This window comes from Grammomys surdaster, unplaced genomic scaffold, assembly GCF_004785775.1.
Source record: "Grammomys surdaster isolate TR1022 unplaced genomic scaffold, NIH_TR_1.0 131, whole genome shotgun sequence".
Taxonomy (NCBI): Eukaryota; Metazoa; Chordata; class Mammalia; order Rodentia; family Muridae; genus Grammomys; species Grammomys surdaster.
Window position 1 is genome coordinate 2648407 of NW_021604589.1, and position 17502 is coordinate 2665908.

At 41.0% G+C, this 17502-nt stretch overlaps 2 protein-coding genes across 2 annotated transcripts in view; both read left to right on the forward strand.

Moving 5' to 3' along the window:
- The window catches only part of Cltrn (collectrin, amino acid transport regulator), a 28701-nt gene extending 11518 nt beyond the window's left edge, over positions 1–17183 (forward strand). The window contains exons 4-6 of the mRNA XM_028762138.1: positions 3539–3652; positions 5848–6042; positions 17027–17183. Coding sequence (XP_028617971.1) covers positions 3539–3652; positions 5848–6042; positions 17027–17183 — 466 coding nt within the window. The remainder of the gene's footprint in view (positions 1–3538; positions 3653–5847; positions 6043–17026) is intronic.
- LOC114616702 (60S ribosomal protein L7) lies at positions 10690–11575 on the forward strand. Its single transcript, XM_028762137.1, has one exon. The coding sequence runs from the start codon at positions 10690–10692 to the stop codon at positions 11500–11502; it is 813 nt and encodes a 270-aa protein (XP_028617970.1). The 3' UTR covers positions 11503–11575.
- Positions 17184–17502: the final 319 nt, after the last annotated feature.

Genomic DNA, 17502 nt, shown 5'->3' on the forward strand with positions numbered 1-17502 from the left:
AGAGAGAGAGAGAGAGAGAGAGAGAGAGAGAGAGAGAGAGAGAGAGAGAACATGTCCTACCTCCTACCGAGCGACACATACACATTTTGGAAGACTAAGCTTGACAGTTTCTTGCCAGCAGAGGTCAGAATTGGTTTGTGGTTTCAGCTAGTGCTTTATTTATTTATCTATTGTTACTTTTTGGCTTCTTGTCCCAATGATTACTGAAATGCCTGGAGACCTTATTGGTTGTCACTACTGTTGTCTACTGCTTGAGACCCCAAGAATGCTGCTTCCCTTCAGGCACACTACGTAATCTGGTTCCAAGCCTCAACAGTACCTCTTGCAGAAGACCATGCTGTAGCCCTAGAGAAAAATAAATGATAATCTCAGAAAAAAAGATGATAAACACTTAATACTCTATATGGCCACTCTGTTTCTGGTGATTGGCTTGAAGGCAGATGGCCTGGTCTTGGGGTTCTGTTTTCTTCTCATAAGGCAAGCACAATCAGTCTTTTGGTGAAACTGCAGGGGCAGCCTCTGAGGACCTTAGCTTGGACATGGAGCAGAGTGGGGTGGCTTTCTGAGGACTCTGGTGAAGTTGAGGCAAGTGGACCTCGGATTCCAGATCCTGATCGCAGAATTCAGGTGTGAGCCTGAGAGGAGTCCCTGGATTCTGGCAAAGTGTCACTGCAAGACCCTCTGCTCACCTGGATTTCTGTCCAGGTGCCTGAGCCAGCGCCTACTCAGTTGCCCATCTTGGGCGGGGGGCAGATGGATGGGAGCTCTTGAGTAAGCAGTCTCCCTTTCCACAACTGACGACTTGGCCAGTGAAGCACAGAGGACTAGGATGGTTGGGCTTAGGGCACAGGAAAAGCACAAAGGAGGCCAGGAACCTTCTGCTTACCTGACTTCCAGGACGGTGACCATAGACAATGCTATTAGAGGCCGCTACTGCTTATCAGTGGTTCTCAACCTTCTTAATGTGGCAACCCCTTAACATAGTTCCTCATGTTGTGGAGATCCCCAACCATAAAATTATTTTTGTTACTACTGAATAGCTATAATTTTGCTACTGATATAAATTGTAATGTAAATATCTGATATGGACCCCCCAAAGGGTCACACCCCAAAGGTTGAGAAACACTGACTTAGATGATAAAGGGAACACACAACCCTATACTGTTAGGAAGAACCTGCATGGGCCATACCTGAGGGCAAGGGGCCCACTTTGAACCTTTGCCCTTAGCTCCCAACCTTCCAGATTGGAACCTGCTGGCAAGAGGCCATCTTGGGGTATAGGAGCCGCAGCTAGAACTGATGCTGCATGAAAGACAAAGGAGCATATCCTTTCTACTTTCCATTGTTGGTCCCAGACACTTAGCTCTGGGCAGAGGGACACTTGCTTCTACTTTTGTATGTGACACCTAAAGGAAGAAAAGAGACAATTTTCCACACATAGCTTCTGGCTGAAGGACTGCTAGCTTTCAGTATTATAGGCTTGAATATTCTTGTAAAGAAAAGCATGATTCTGATCTCTTCCATGAAGGTGATGGATGTGTGTGTTGTCCTTGTGGAATGGATGCTCATGGCACACATTCATGCCTTTGCGATTTTCTTCTTTAGGAAATGGCTAACAGCATGTAGGATTGACATTGTAGTACCAGCCTTGTGGCCCCTCCCATAACTTATAGCTTTCATCCATCCTGTAAAGATTTTCATTTCTTTGAACACTAACATTGTTTCTCTTTTCACTTATGTTCTCTTTTTACCCATATGTAGAGAATAGAGCGTATTCCACTTTTAATTTTCAGGTGAAAACTATGTGACTAAAGATTTAAGGGTCAAGAGTTGCTGGGGATTGTAGCACTTGCGTTTGGGGGCCTGCTCACTCTTCTTGTGAACTTTACCCTCCAAGGCACATTTGGAAGGCACCCCCTGATGATCCCAATACTGCTGTAGGGAGAGACGAGGAGAGATAGAGCAGCCATTAAATGAAGAGTGGCCAGCAGCTTTTGCTGGGAGATAATGGACAGGCCATCTGCAGACTTGATGAGAAAACACTGAGACAGAGGCCACATGCTGAGGAAGCAGGGGGGCTGTCAGCCTCTAGGTGATGAGCAGTGAACTCCTCTCATGCTCTCTACTTCCAAATCACACTTTTTTTTTGGGGGGGGGGGCATATCGTTTAAGGAGTGATCCCCAAGTATATGATTGTGGAATTTCTTTTCCTTTTTTGTTGCTTATTTTGGCTTTTTTTTTTTTCGAGACAGAGTTTTTCTGTATAGCCCTGGCTGTCCTGGAACTCACTGTGTGAACCAGGCTGGCCTCGAACTCAGGGACCCACCTGCCTCTGCCTCCCAAATGCTGGGATTTAAGGCCATGTGCCACCACCAGCTGGCCTCTTTGAAAATTTTCTGTCATGTGTTTCGATTATTGTTACCACCACCCCATCCCTGCGTCTCCCTCTAGCTCCTCCCAGATCCACTCTCACATCCCCACCCCTTCTCAACTTTGTGTCTTTTACAAACAAAACCAAGTCCAGTTTGTGCGTTGCCTGTAAACTCACAGTGTAGAGACACCCTGCTATGTGATTAACCTACCAAAGGCCATAGCATTAAAGAAAATTGATTCTCCCTCTTCTAGAAGTTTTCAACTTACCGATAGCACCTCTGTTAGACATAGGGGTCTGTGAGCTTCTCCCAATCCGTGTTAGAAGTCTGATTGGCTCCATCTTGTCCAGTTTTGTTCAGGCAAACACAGCTATCATAACTTCATGAGCACAGAAGTCCTGTCATGTCCAGAAGTTACTGTTTTGTTCCAGCCCTCCCTTACCTCTTACAGTCTTTCTGCTCCTTCTTCCTCTATAGCCCCTGAGCCCCAGGGTGAAGGTGATGGAGATATCCCCTTGTGGTTAAGCATTCTACTCACATGAATTCTCTGTACTTTCTGCAATTGTGAGTTTCTGCATTAACAGCTATTCATTGCACAAAGAAACTTCTCTTGGTGAGGTCTGAGAGCTACACTAATCTATGGGTATACTCTATGGGTATGATCCATGGGTGTAGAACTACAAATTTAGAGAGCAGTTGTCACTGTGTCTGTTTAGTAGTAACTTCTATTTAGGAGTATTTAGGCGTTGGTATTGTGTCTATAAGAGGAGTAAGTTCACCCCTGGGACTTGTGAGCTTCCCCATCAAGGGTTCTTAGTCAGATTTGCAGTACTAGGAATGTGTTTCCTCCTATGGAGCAGACCTCAAATCCATTCATAAACTGAATTTTTATCTTCTTTTATTTTTCCTAAAAGACAGGGTCTCTGTCTAGCTCTGGCTATCTGAGAAGTCACTCTGTAGACTAGGCTGGCCTCGAACTCACAGAGATCTACCTGCCTCTGCCTCCAAAGTACTGGGATTAAAGACATTAAGACATTCTTTCTAATGGTAGAAATGACTTCTCACACGTATTTAAGATCCCTTGTGTGATGGTAATCACATTAGAGTGAGTTGTTTCATGCCATTTATGGTGATATTCTTATAACACATTTCTCCCATCTCCGCAGAATTTCCCATGTCCTGCTTTGCAATGTAACCCAGAGGGTGTCATTCTGGTTTGTGGTCACAGATCCTTCCAAAAATCATACTCTTCCTGCAGCTGAAGTACAGTCAGCCATAAGGTAATCCTCCCCATGTATGCTGTTCACTGATCCATCTATCAGTTCCCTGATGAGCTCATTTGTTTCCATAGATACTGAAGAGATCTCATTCCACTCCACACATGATGCACTGATTAACGTGTCAAGTATTCATTCACTTCATTTCCAACAGAGATTGGTGTAGATCAGTAATTTTCATCCAGTAGCAATTTGCCTTCAAGAAAACAAATGGTTGGCAATGTTTGGACACGTTTTTCTTGTCACAACTGCTCGAGAAGGAGGCACCACCCATGCTAAGCAGGCAGATGCTAGGAATGTTGCTATCCACCCTACTATGTATAGGACAGAACCACCCTTAAAAATTATTTGACCTCAAATATCAGTTGTGCACCCTTATTGAAACATTAACTCAGAAAGCATCAAGAGCCAAACCCAAAGTTGCTACCCTATCTAGAGTGATTTTTAAAAGTTGAATTAAACTTTATTAACATATATCAATTGAACAAAATAATGGGTCTCACTGGACATTTTATACATGCAGATGACATACTAAGATCATATTTATTCTATTTGTTGCTATTTTCATGGTAATTTTAAAGTCTGCACTAGAGTAGTCACATGTATGGACTGAGGTGTGGACATGAACAACTGGTTCTAAAAGTGTCTATTATAGCTCTTTTGTGAAGACTGACGTGATTAAACTCAGGTCTTGGCTAAATCTTGTCTGATCCCTAGTGGGAGGAGTCCAGTGGTGGAGGTGTATCTGTACCTGACTAGAACTTCCAGTCTACCTGAGAGGTGACAGAGTATGTTCCTGGTGTGAACCAAAATAGCAGCAAAGGGTTAATGAGGCAGGGAGATGGAGTGGGTTGAGAACAATTTTTTTTCCTCCCAGTCATAGCTCAGCAATGATGTTCATTATTTTGGGGAAAGGTTTTCATTCTCACACTTCAATAGGATTCGATTATGAGGGTTGGGGAGATGGTTCAGCGAGTAAAGCTCTTGCTGCAAAGCATAAGGACCTGAATTTGGATGCCCAGAACCAGCATGGTGGCCCATGTCAGTCATCCCAGGGTTCGTATATCAAGATGGGAAGCAGAACCTAGGGAAGCACATAGGGCAGCTGGCCTATTTTGTAGCAAGTAAAAAAGTGACCCCGTTTCAAAGAAGATGGAAGGTGAGAACTGACATCTGAGATTGTTCTCCATGACCTCCGTGTGCACCTGGGATTCGTGCACGTGTGCTCACACACACACACACACACACACACACACACACATACACAGACACACACACAGACACACACAGACACACACATACATTTAAAAAGATTAGATGATTAAAAAGGAGAACATTCTACAATTTGCTAACATTACATTTAAATTATCCTTTTGCCACTGGGGGCTCTTTCCTGTCTATGAATGATCATGCTAGAGCATGGATTTGTGAGTTTATGATTCTGGAGACAGAACTCAGCTTTGTGCATACTGTGTGGAGATGTACCACTGAACAACATCCTCTAACCTTAGCATAGAGTTTTATTTGCTGATGGAGATCTTTCCTGATGGCTAGATGCTGGGCTGCAGAGATTTTCAAGCCACTGCTTTAGACCAGTCCCAGTGCTGCCAGCCAAATGTGCCTACCAAGTATTTGAATTACAGCTAGTCAAAAATCAGGTGCATGCAAAGTATACAATTATCAAACAAAATCTGCAGCCTGGTGATGGTGGTGCACGACTTTGATCCCAGCACTTGGAAGGCAGGCAAAGCAGGCAGATCTCTCAGTTCTGCTCAGCCTGATCAAAGAGTGAGTTTCAGGATAGCCAGATCTACACAGCAAAACCCTGTCTCCAAACAAAAACAAAACAAAGCAAAAGAATGCTTCACTCCCAACCTAACTGTCTGACTCTTAAACCAACACTGAGATTTCCCTTCCCACAGGAAAACAAAAACATTTGCTTTCATATGCCTTTAGACTTTTGGGCTCCTGAGCAGTCATTTCGTATAGTCACACAGAAGCACTTTTAAAAATATTTTATTTTAAAGAAACAGCTGGTCTTTATGTAAGCCACCTTAAAGTCCTGTCATTCATTCAAATATCAAGAAATAAAATGGGGTAGGGGCAGAGTTCAAAGATCCTGATGTACAGCAGTGGGGAGATAGGTCTGTTTTTACTCTGATCTTACTTCCTTTTCTAAAATTATCATTGTCTTTTAGAATGAATAGAAACCGGATCAACAGTGCATTCTTTTTGGATGATCATACTCTGGAATTTTTAAAAATTCCTTCCACTCTTGCGCCCCCGATGGATCCATCTGTGCCTGTTTGGATTATTGTATTCGGTGTGATATTTTGCATCGTTACAGTTGCAATTGCACTACTGGTTCTATCTGGAATCCGGCAACGCAGAAGGTAGGCTGTTCAGAATAAATTTGTTTTTCAAGATTTATTTTATGTATGTGAGTACACTGTCCATCTCTTCAGACACACCAGAAAAGGGCATCAGATCCCATTACAGATGGTTGTGAGCCACCATGTGGTTGCTAAGAATTGAATTCAGAACCTCTGGGAGAACAGTCAGTATTCTTAACCTCTGAGCCATCTCTCCAACGCCCTGAGAATGAATGGTTTAAGGAATATTTCTTACTTTCTTATGACTGGTTTAAGGTAATGCCTAAAACTTACCTAAGTCATGACTTACAATATAGCTATTTCAATTTTATCCCTTTTGATGGTTTTAGAATCCAGTGTCTCTTATTTAATGAGGTTCTTTTCATTACTATTTTCCTCTATTGTATTGTACCTTATTCTATTCTCTTTATTATTCTTATGTTTGTATATGTCCCCCCCCCCCCGTGTGTGTTAGAGGACAACTTTATGCATTCATTTTTCTCCTCTCCCCTATATGTGGGCCCAAGATCTCAAACTCAGGTCTTCAGGTTTGCATAATAAGCACCTTTTCCCAATAAACAACCCCACTGGTTTTCCTCCATTGTATACTATAAGACTGTTTCATATCCAGACTACAGCTTAACTTCTATGTTCTAGTTTCCTTTCCATTGCTATGCTAGAACACTGACCAAAAGCAACATAGGAGAGGAAAACATTTATTTCCTCTTACAGGTTACAGTCCATCATGGAGGGAATTCAGGGTCAGGGCACAAACTCACAGGGAAGGATCATGGGGGAATGCTACCTGCTGGCTCACACTGTGGTTTATTTTTAGGATCATGCTTAGCTAGCTTTCTTATATGGCTCAGAACCATCTCTCTGAGGAACAATGCTGGCCAGAGTGGGCTGAGTCTTCTCATATGAATTAATAATCAAGACAGTCCCTCACAGACATGAATACCCACAGATAAACCTGATAAAGGCAGTTCCTTGAGGTTTATCCTCTCAGATGACTCTAGGCTGTGTAAAGTTCTATGTTGTAATTTTGTATGCAGGATATACAGAGAAAAGGACACTTTTTGCATGGGTGGAGTTAAGTTTTTGGTAGTAATCCACATGCAAACATCCATTGTTGCACAAATATTTTAAGGCCTTCCTACCATTGCTGGCCTGGGGCCTGTAGGCCAAACTCCAGTTCCAGATGCCCTGGCTGTACCAGTCTTCTCTTCTACTAATGGATACTGGTCCCTTGTGTGTTTGTTGTTGGAGAGGACCCTGTTGCTTGTGGCTTTTGAACCAACTCCCTGAGTGAGGACGGCCTGGAACACTTGTTTATAAAGTGTAGTTTTTTCGTCTGACTTTCAGATTCACTAAATTAGAATACTTGAAAGAAATACATTTTGATATTGCCCAGGTTGTCTTAATTTCTTTACTTTTAAAATACTCAATTTACCAGCTTACATGAAGGGTCCAGTTTCTTGAGTTCATTATCTTGCATTCAGTTGAGACAAGCTGAGTTAATGTCTGTTATTAATATTGCTTCCAAGGGGGATTTCAGATCAGTGGCAGTTACTGAAGGAGCAGCAAGGAGAGGAGAAGAAATTTATCAGCATGATAAAAGGAGAATATATTTTTTGTTTTTAAATCTCTCTAATTCAGAGAGGAAAACAAGAACTTCCTCAATTAAAAAATATGGTTGTAAATTATGTGCATGTGGGGGTGATATGTACACATGAGTAGAAGCCTGAAGATGCTAGAGATAGATCCTCCTGGGGCTTGAGTTCTAAGCAATGGCAAACCACCTGATGTGGTGCTAGGGACCAAACTCTAGCCCTCTGTTAGAGCAGTACACACTCTTAAAATTGGAGACATCTTTCCAGCCCCCTCCCCAATTAATCCTTCCCTAAATCTGTCTACACCTGTCTAAACCTTCATTTCTGATAAAGAGACAGGAAAAAGTCTGTGAAGTGGCACTCATGGGGACATACATTCTAAAACCACAGGGACATGGTTTGTGAGAGGGTTGACATACAGTTGGGATCTGTGGGGTGTGTTTGATCAAGTATGTGTTGGATTAAATGCCTCTCCTCACATTTACTACTTTTCCTGTGTGCTTCCCTGGCTACTAACAGAAGCATTTTAAGTTTCAACTATTTCCATTTTCCCCACAAATGGTAACACTATGGTATAAATGTGCTTTAAACTAAGCCCAAAGATTAGGATCAAGTGGTACTTGCTTGATTCTTCTGAGTGATCGTGACATGAACTGCTGACTTATTTGCCATGGCACGTGCATTTATTTTGGGTCTTAGAATATCAAGACACATTCTCTTACAATATTTGAAAATCCACACTTAGCTCTTTAAAGTTGTGCTCATTCTGAGATGGTTATACTTCGTGGATCCAAATGAGGTAAAACCTCTGTGAATTGACGTCATTTGCTTGATTCCCAATTTCCTTATTAGTACAATATAATGCAGGAGTTAAAAAAAGGCTAGATTCAGGAGATGAACTGCTTAGGTTTGAAGTATTGATCCCTTACATTGCACTCTCACATGGAACCCATTAGCTGTATGCGAGTACAAATAAAGAGGCAGGGAAACGGAGTTTGGGAGGAGAATATGGCTTTGTGCTCTTAGTCATTCTGCTTAAATTTACCTTTGCTGGTTGCACATAGATAACTTTTCTTGACTGATAAGCTAAGTGTACTGGAAATAATTAACTTCATAGGTTAAAAGACTCAGTACAAGAGAGTGCTTAGAGCACTATCTGGCATACAGCGAGTGCTCAGCCAGTGTTAGCTGTTACTTTTATTTTTACCATCTTGCCATTTGCTGGTCTTTCAGCTGGTTTGTGATGGGATCAGCAATCTCCTTCCAAACAGATTCGGCAGTAATATAATAATTGGCTGTGTACTATCATAATCTGTTGCCTAGGAGAAGCGAGGCTGTTGTTACAACTCTGCCTTCACAAATTCATTTCACATCCAAACTAGGAAAACAGATGGACAAATGTCTTGTGTAAACCTGGAAAGTATCAACAATTATCAAATACAGACAGGACAATTATGACAACCTCCCAGAGCCAAATTGTTTCTGTGTTTCAAGTTTGATACTATCTGTGGTGATTTTTCTCTTTGGTTAATTATTGTTTCAAAGATTAGGAGACGGTACAGTTTGAAGTGGGGGAAAGCCTATGACTCCATCTTCTGGAGACAGGGTCTCATATTGCCCAGACTGGCGTAGAATTAATTATATGGCTGAGGATGATCTTGAACTATTGATCAGCCCGACTTTGCCTCCCAGATAGTGAGATTACAGGTATGTGTGACCATGCCTGGTCTGAAAACTTGTTATAATCATAGGAAAGGTAGACATTTCTTTTTCAGCCTTGAGGAAGAAAGCTAATGAAATGTCTAACTTGGGTCAACAGAGAGAGTTCAGAAGGTAAAAGGAAATGACCTAAGCTCGATCCCTGGAACCCATATGCTAGAAGAAGAGAACAGATTCTTGCAAGTTGCCTTTCGACTTCCACACTCATACCATGGCCCACAAACACCCATTCACACATGCTTATACTAGATACATAAATACATGCAATGAAAGATTTTTAAAAGAAATGTTTAACCAACCCATCTATATGTTAAATAATAATGAACAAAGTTTTGTCTTCCAAACTCATAAACTGAGACTGAGAAGACCTGAAGGGGCTACATGGTTCTTTGAGCTACTGTTCTGCTTCTATGGAGAGGGATGCTAAAGTTGTCTAAGATGGATGCATAGTTAGACTTACCAATGAGGAGATATCTCCAGCAATGTGTTAATCTGTTAGTTTTGTTAATGGCAGCATTACGTTGATCACTCAGAACTGCTAGGTTGTGTGGGCTAGAGTTCAAACTAGGTAAACTCAAATACTGTGGGACTTACATATGTGAACCTAATCAAGTTACCTAATTTCCATGTGTCTCGATTTCCCCACCTACAATAGGGATATAATACCTGACAACTAGTCTCCCCTTTACTTCGGTGTCTTTTCTATGGGGGAAGGGACAGTGACCTAATGAGTTTCACTGGGGTTACTTACAGGAACACAGGTGAAAGGTTCTTTACAGGAGCGTCAGCAACTTGCCAATGGCCACACCACTGAGGAAATCATCTTTCACTCCTGTAGCAATCCTTAACTGTGTGTAAATCCTCTCACGGAGGGAGAGGGACATTCTGAGGCCCCCTTAAACAGGTACATTTCTAAACACAGCAAGGAAAAACAATTAGCAAGAAATTTCTCAATTGGTTTACAGTTTTATTTGTAACACGATTTACAAGAATATGAAGTTCGGCTTTAGGATCCAACGATTCCTCAGAGCTGGTCGCTAAGGTTGTCAACGCAACCTGGGGAATTGAGCCCAGAGCTAACAAGGTGTCCCCGTTCTAGTCATTAAAAAAAAAAAAATGTGCTCCATGCATTTGTTTTCTAATGAGTTTTACCATAAAGTTGATTGGCCGTGACTAAGCCCAACTGTTGTTAATTTTGCGCCTGCAAAGTGAGTTCTCAACTCTAGATTATTTTCCGGCTTATCTCAGGACAGCTATAAGGCGTGGGTCTTCGCGCTCGCAGACCTTTAAGGAGACTGCGCATGCGCCACCTTTCTCTCCTTTTCCGGCTGGAACCATGGAGGCTGTTCCAGAGAAGAAAAAGAAGGTTGCCCGTGTGCCAGAAACCCATAAGAAAAAGGTTCCTGCTGTGCCAAAAACTCTTAAGAAGAAGGTTCCGGCTGTGCCAGAAACCCTTAAGAAAAAGCGAAGGAATTTCGCAGAGTTGAAGGTGAAGCGTCTGAGGAAGACGTTTGCCCTGAAGACACTCCGAAAGGCAAGGAGGAAGCTCATCTATGAGAAGGCAAAGCACTATCACAAGGAGTACAGGCAGATGTACCGGACTGAGATTCGGATGGCCCGGATGGCAAGGAAAGCTGGGAACTTCTATGTGCCTGCAGAACCAAAATTGGCGTTTGTCATCAGAATTCGAGGCATTAATGGAGTAAGCCCAAAGGTCCGCAAGGTACTGCAGCTCCTTCGTCTTCGACAGATCTTCAATGGCACCTTTGTTAAGCTCAACAAGGCTTCCATTAACATGCTGAGGATCGTGGAACCGTACATTGCATGGGGGTACCCCAACCTGAAGTCAGTAAATGAGCTCATCTACAAGCGAGGCTATGGCAAAATCAATAAGAAGCGGATTGCCTTGACGGATAATTCCTTGATTGCTCGGTCTCTTGGTAAATTTGGCATCATCTGCATGGAGGATCTAATTCATGAGATCTATACAGTTGGGAAACGCTTCAAGGAAGCAAATAACTTCCTGTGGCCTTTCAAATTATCTTCCCCACGAGGTGGAATGAAGAAGAAGACAACTCACTTTGTAGAAGGTGGAGACGCTGGCAACAGGGAAGACCAGATCAACAGGCTTATTAGACGGATGAACTAAGGTGTTGCCCGTGGTATTTTTGTAATCTGGTCAGTTAATAAACAGTCACAGCTTGGCAAAAAAAAAAAAAAAAGAATATGAAGTTCGTTCATTTGTTTTCTGAGACAGGGTCTCACTATGTAGCTTTGGCTGTACTGGAACTCACCATGTAGACCAGGCTGGCCTCCGACTCACAGAGCTCTGTCTGCCTCTGTCTCCTGAGTGTTGGGATTAAAGTCATGAGTCACTACATTGGGCTTGAATGTCCAGTTGTAATATGTGAAACTATTGGGAGAATTATAGCTTTGTACAAGAGAGGATTTAAAGAAACTCAAATACACTTTGATTTGCCACTGACCTTACAGGAAAAGAAGAATAACTAGAAACAAGCCAAGCACATTTAGTAATGATTCTGCTCAGGTGTGAACATTAGCTAGGGTTCTATGTCTTAAGTCCTTGGCCTTGCTGCATTACTAAGAACCAGACTATGATCACCTTGTAGGCAGGGCCCATCTCTGTTATCTATGTTCCTGTCTTCTGTGATCAGCAAGAAAGCTCCTATCACAGAATGAATCATTAATAAAGAAATAAAAAATATACATGCAGTAGTCAGTGTGTTTTGGGTAGAGGCTGGTGTGTCTAAAATAGTGTTCTAGGCCAGCTCCTTTCATGAATCATCTTCCACTCTGAAAGAAAAGTCACTACATATATTTGAAACTCAGTCTTCATCATCTGAAAAACAAGAATAATAAAATCTGTACCACATTGTAGCAAGAACTCAGTAAGATTACACATAAAAAGTATCTAGTGAGACTTATGCCATAGACTCTTATAATTATTATTACAATATTATTGGAATAATTACTTACTGGAATAATATTATTGACTAATATTAAAGAACTTGACTACTGTGATGCATGATTAGGGAGTTGCCAGGCACTATACTGCAAAGTCCACTAAGTCATTCCAGCAACAATGACATTTTCCTTAGGAATTGTTTAGATGGATCATTAAGATTGTTCTAATTGCCAATAATTAGTTCTGTCTTGTTTAAAAAATATATTTGTCCTAACTGTTGTTTTCCTGGCTATTCTTGGGACTTATCTCCTGGGCCCTACTTTTAAGAGAGACATGAATACTCTTTCTGCTTTTATTCATATACTCAGAACAGAGCATATTCTGGTCAACAACACACTGTATGTACCCCTCAAAGACCTCCTGAGATTTCTCGTGTCCTCTTTCTGGACACTTCTCTCTGTATTTATGGGGCATAACCACCCTTAAATCTCCTAGGAGGTAGCATCATCATAGCTTTCCTTCTCAGACCATTCGAGAAAAAAGTACTCATGCTTTTAGCAGAACATCAAATCAGAATAATCCAGAAAGACAGTTAAGTTTTATTATCCTCAGTAAGAGCAACCCATGGGTACTGGATCAGTTTATTATGGCACAAGCAATGCAATGTGACAAAGTGCTATAAAGTTGTTAGATAACCTTTGAGCTGCTTATCATGTCTACCAACTAGCAAGATCCTGACACTGCAGTTTGTGAAGCCCAGAAGCACCAAGACTTTGAACAACTGGACCCAAGGTCACCCTAAACAAGATGTCCCTGAGTTACCTCCAACACAGCTCAATTTGATAGGTTCCCATAAGAATTTCCCTCTGACTCTTTCTAGTTGGAAACTGAACCTTCTTAGGAAGAAGAAAACACATCTCCTGTTTGTATTTTTCTTTGATTTATTCCCTATTCACTGTGATGCCTGATGGTTCGTTCTTCCTTTGTAGTTGGAATAGGGGAGGTCAGATCCCTCACATTGATCTGCACATATTTAGCTCTCTGTTATTATTTTCTAACCCCACAAAACTATGTTTTACAGAAGAAACTGGCTGGCCAGTATATACTGGCCATTGCTTCTCAGACTACCTTTGCATTGCATATTTCAGTATGTTTATATACATATATGTATATGTACATATATATGCCATATCACAGATAGTATGTATATGTATGTAAGTATATACCAGTGTGTGTGTGTGTGTGTGTGTGTGTGTGTGTATGTGTTTCAAATTACAACAATCCACCAAGATTTTTTGTTTTGAGACAATCTTACTATGTGGCCCAGACTGGCCTCAAACTCACTCTGTAGTCCATGCTGCTTTGAATTCACAGATGTCATTTGTCTCTGTCTTCTCAGTGCTGAGATTTAGTGATGTGAACCACCACTACCAAAAGGTTTTTGTCATTTGGACTGACATAATTCAGAGCAAACTTTGTTTAAAATCTAGTGTTATAGAAAGTTGTTATTCACTCCAAGTCAAAGAACAATTTTAGGGGGGACTTATTTTTAATTATCTTTAATCTTTTTTTTTACAGTTCAGTTGTTATCCCCCTCCTGGTCTGCTTTCCAACTATTCCTCAATCCATTCCTCCTCCAAAGTCTCCAAGAGGATGTCCCCACCCCCACCCCTACCCCGCTAGGCATCCACACTCCCTGGGGCCTCAAGTCTCTTGAGGGTTAAGTGCATCTTCTCTGACTGAGGCCAGACCAGGCAGTCCTCTGCTGTATATGTGTTGGGGGGCTCATATCAGTTGGTGTATGCTGCCTGGTTGGTGGCTCAGTGTCTGAGAGATCTCAGGGGTCCAGGTTTGTTGAGACTGCTGGTTTCCTATGGGGTCTCTCTCCTCCTCAGCTTCTTCCAGCCTTTCCCTAATTCAACCACAGGGTTCCCCAGCTTCTGTCCATTGGTTGGGTGTAAGTTTCTGCGTCTGGCTCATTCAGCTGCTTGTTGGGGCTCTCAGAGGGCAGACGTATTAGACTCCTGTCTGCGAGCACACCATAGCATCAGTTTTGACTAAGAAAATTGTATTTGTTATTATTGTTGTTGTTGTTGTTGTTGTTGTTGTTGTTGTGTGTGTGTCTGTGTGTGTCCAGGCCACAGTGTATGTGTGGAGGTCAGAGGGCAACCTTCAGGAGTCAATCTTCTCCTTCTCTTGTGGGTTCCAGGGATCACACCAGGTCATTAGACGTGCACAGCAAGTGCTTTTTACCCACAAGATCACCTTGCTGGCCCAAGCTACACAGTTTTGAGGATCATTTATAAATATACATTTCTCAGTAGTATTTCATTTTTTATGAAAAATCACTTCTGTCTGTTATAGAACGTGGGTGAGTTAACCTAGCGGGAGGATACTCTCATCATATTAAAGTCTCATGTACCCAAATCTGTGCTGATTGCTGAGATTTGGAATGGCCAGTAATGTGTCTTCATCCCAAGGAAGAGGCAACACAATAGCTTACCTTCAAAGACAACTCCAAACTTCCAACCCTGCATTAAGCCAAAATCTTTATGAGTTAATGTTGAAAATTCAACAATTCCTATTTAGTGATTGCCCAGAGAGTTATTTGTGCCATTTTATAAATGCATATACAATAGCAAAGTACTGTCAAATGGTAACATTGGAATTGACCGAATTGGAATGCTATTTTATTTTTCATTATGAATGTCAACTATTTAAAATTATATAGTAAGTCATTAGCAAAACTTGTCAAAACAATATTAACTCCTAACTCCTAAGGCTAAAATATGAGTATTTTCTTCATCCACTGAAAGAAAACACGAGAGATTCATGAAATTTCCTATGTCCCCCCCCTTTCCTCTCTTTCCTTCTCTTCTTGTTTCCCTCTTTCCCATTTTTTTCTACTTATGATGGATTCCATTCAACATCTACACTGGACTAATGTTTGATACAATATTAGTTTGTACATCTACTCATCAACTTGTTTGTTCAGTCATCCATCCATCCATCCATCCATCCATCCATCCAACCATCCAAAAATTTGTTATCAATCCACCCAGCCATTTTCCAACATTCATTAATTCCCCTGAGTTGAATATTTACCTCTGAGTGAGTCCAGGATAGGTGTTTGTTTGTTTGTTTGTTTGTTTGTTTGTTTTTGTCTTTCTGAGATAGGGTTTCACTATGTACCCCTGGGTGTTCTGAAACTTGTTCTGTAGACCAGACTGACCTGGAACTCAGAGATCTGCATGCCTGTGCCTCCAGAGTACTGGGATTAAAAGTATGTGTCACCACTGCCTGGTCAGGACAGTTATTTTAATAAAATATCTTTAAACTTTCATTTTTTGATTATGAGGTTCAGGGGAAAGAATGCAGAAAAATAAACAATATTTGGGATCTTCTCGGCGTTCATCTGAAAGCACTTGACATTTTTTTTTCCACCTATGGGTAGTCTTTTGTATCTCACAAGTTGATTATGAGGGTATTTTGAGACCATGTGAATATCTTATTTCTAGCATCACTTTCTCAACTGTTTTGTCTTCATTTATGAGCCTCAGCAGAAATGACTGTGATAGCATTAGTGACTTTCCATTATTCTTTATTAGCTAGAATTCTCCTGTAAAGAAGAGCTTTCTTTTCTTTCCTCTTTTGTGTACCCAATAGTCCTTAAAACACATGAAATTTGACTCTCTTGTAGGACGTTTCAGGAAATCCCCTACTGATCTGCATCAAGGAATCTTTGCCATCTCCTCATCTGTCAGATACCTGAGTTACTCCCACTACTGTGGGAAGTCCTTCATGATATCTCAAGGCCCCAGTGGTATAGCTTTCTATACTCTGAAGAAACACTAAGGAGATGAATTGGGAATAGCAAGGTACACAGGAAGTCAGAACAACAGAAAACCTAGCCCTTAACTCTGCCATGTCGAATTGGAATGACTTGGAGTTGCAGTTGAGCGCTATAAATAGAATCAGCAAAGTGTTGTTTTTTCGACTCCAAACCCAGACTTACCAAGGAATACAACTATTTGGTAATGAGTAAAGCCAGTCCGTTTGTAGCAATTCTTTTCTTCAAAGTCAGGTGAATTGGCTTTCTGATATTTCATTAGTTTGAGTTTCACTCAACATTTGTGAGACATTACTTTGTTAAATTTCATGAGAGGGATTTATTACCTTTTGAAATCTCATATGTTACAGAATTTGCTTAGTGCTAATTATTTATTTATTTATTTATTTATCTATTTATTTATTTATTTATTTGAGACATAGTCTCTTTATATAGCCTTGGCTGTTCTGAAACTAGCTCTGGAAACCAGATAGGCCTTGAAATCAGGGATATCCACTGGTCTCTGCCTCCAAGTGCTGGGATTAAAGGAGTGCACCACCACTACATGGCTGAGCTAATTTTTAAAAAGTTGCCAGTGCACTATATATTTCTTCATGCTCTTTTATGCAACTTGTTTGTATGAATTTATATGCAAGTGAATTCATATGTGAGTAATATATTATACCTATTCTTATACTTTTATTCTAGTGTTTTAAATAAGACTACTTGTTCTAATTAGTTTATATATGTCATTAATGCAGAATCTTTATCTTGGTAGTCTTTTTATCGTCCTGGGAAGTACACAGCAGTTATTGCAGCATTTGTAACTTCTTATGTCCCTTTCTATTTGCCACGTTTGTGAACAAGACCATATTCATCCAAAGCTTCCTCATCCACTCTCATTTCATGTGCTTTCAGGAACAACAAAGGACCACCTGGAGTGGAGGATGCAGAAGACAAGTGTGAAAACATCATCACAATTGAAAACGGCATCCCTTGTGATCCCTTGGACATGAAGGGAGGGCACATTAATGATGGCTTCTCGACAGAGGATGAGCGCCTCACCCCTCTCTGAGAGCGACAGTCCTGTAAGAAGTTTTCAAGATGCTTGAATGTGATAGACAACAAATTATATCCATAAAGATCATTGAAATCATAAGGCGTAGGCTTCTCAAAATATTCTAGAAGTTTCTTTTTGATAACTGAATATGTAAATGTAGTCATGCATATTTGTAGTTACTGATTTGAGCATTTCTAGAAATAAAGTCTACTGTTTATATTACTCTGTATATGATGAAGCGAGGAAAAAGTAAGCACGAGATGGATGAAAATGGCAATGGAATTTTATTCTGTCCTCATACCAACAGTTGCTTGTATATTTTCTGTATATTAGT

Coding starts and splice junctions, on each gene's coding strand:
- LOC114616702 (XM_028762137.1), top strand. CDS start 10,690: ATGGAGGCTGTTCCAGAGAAGAAAAAGAAGGTTGCCCGTGTGCCAGAA.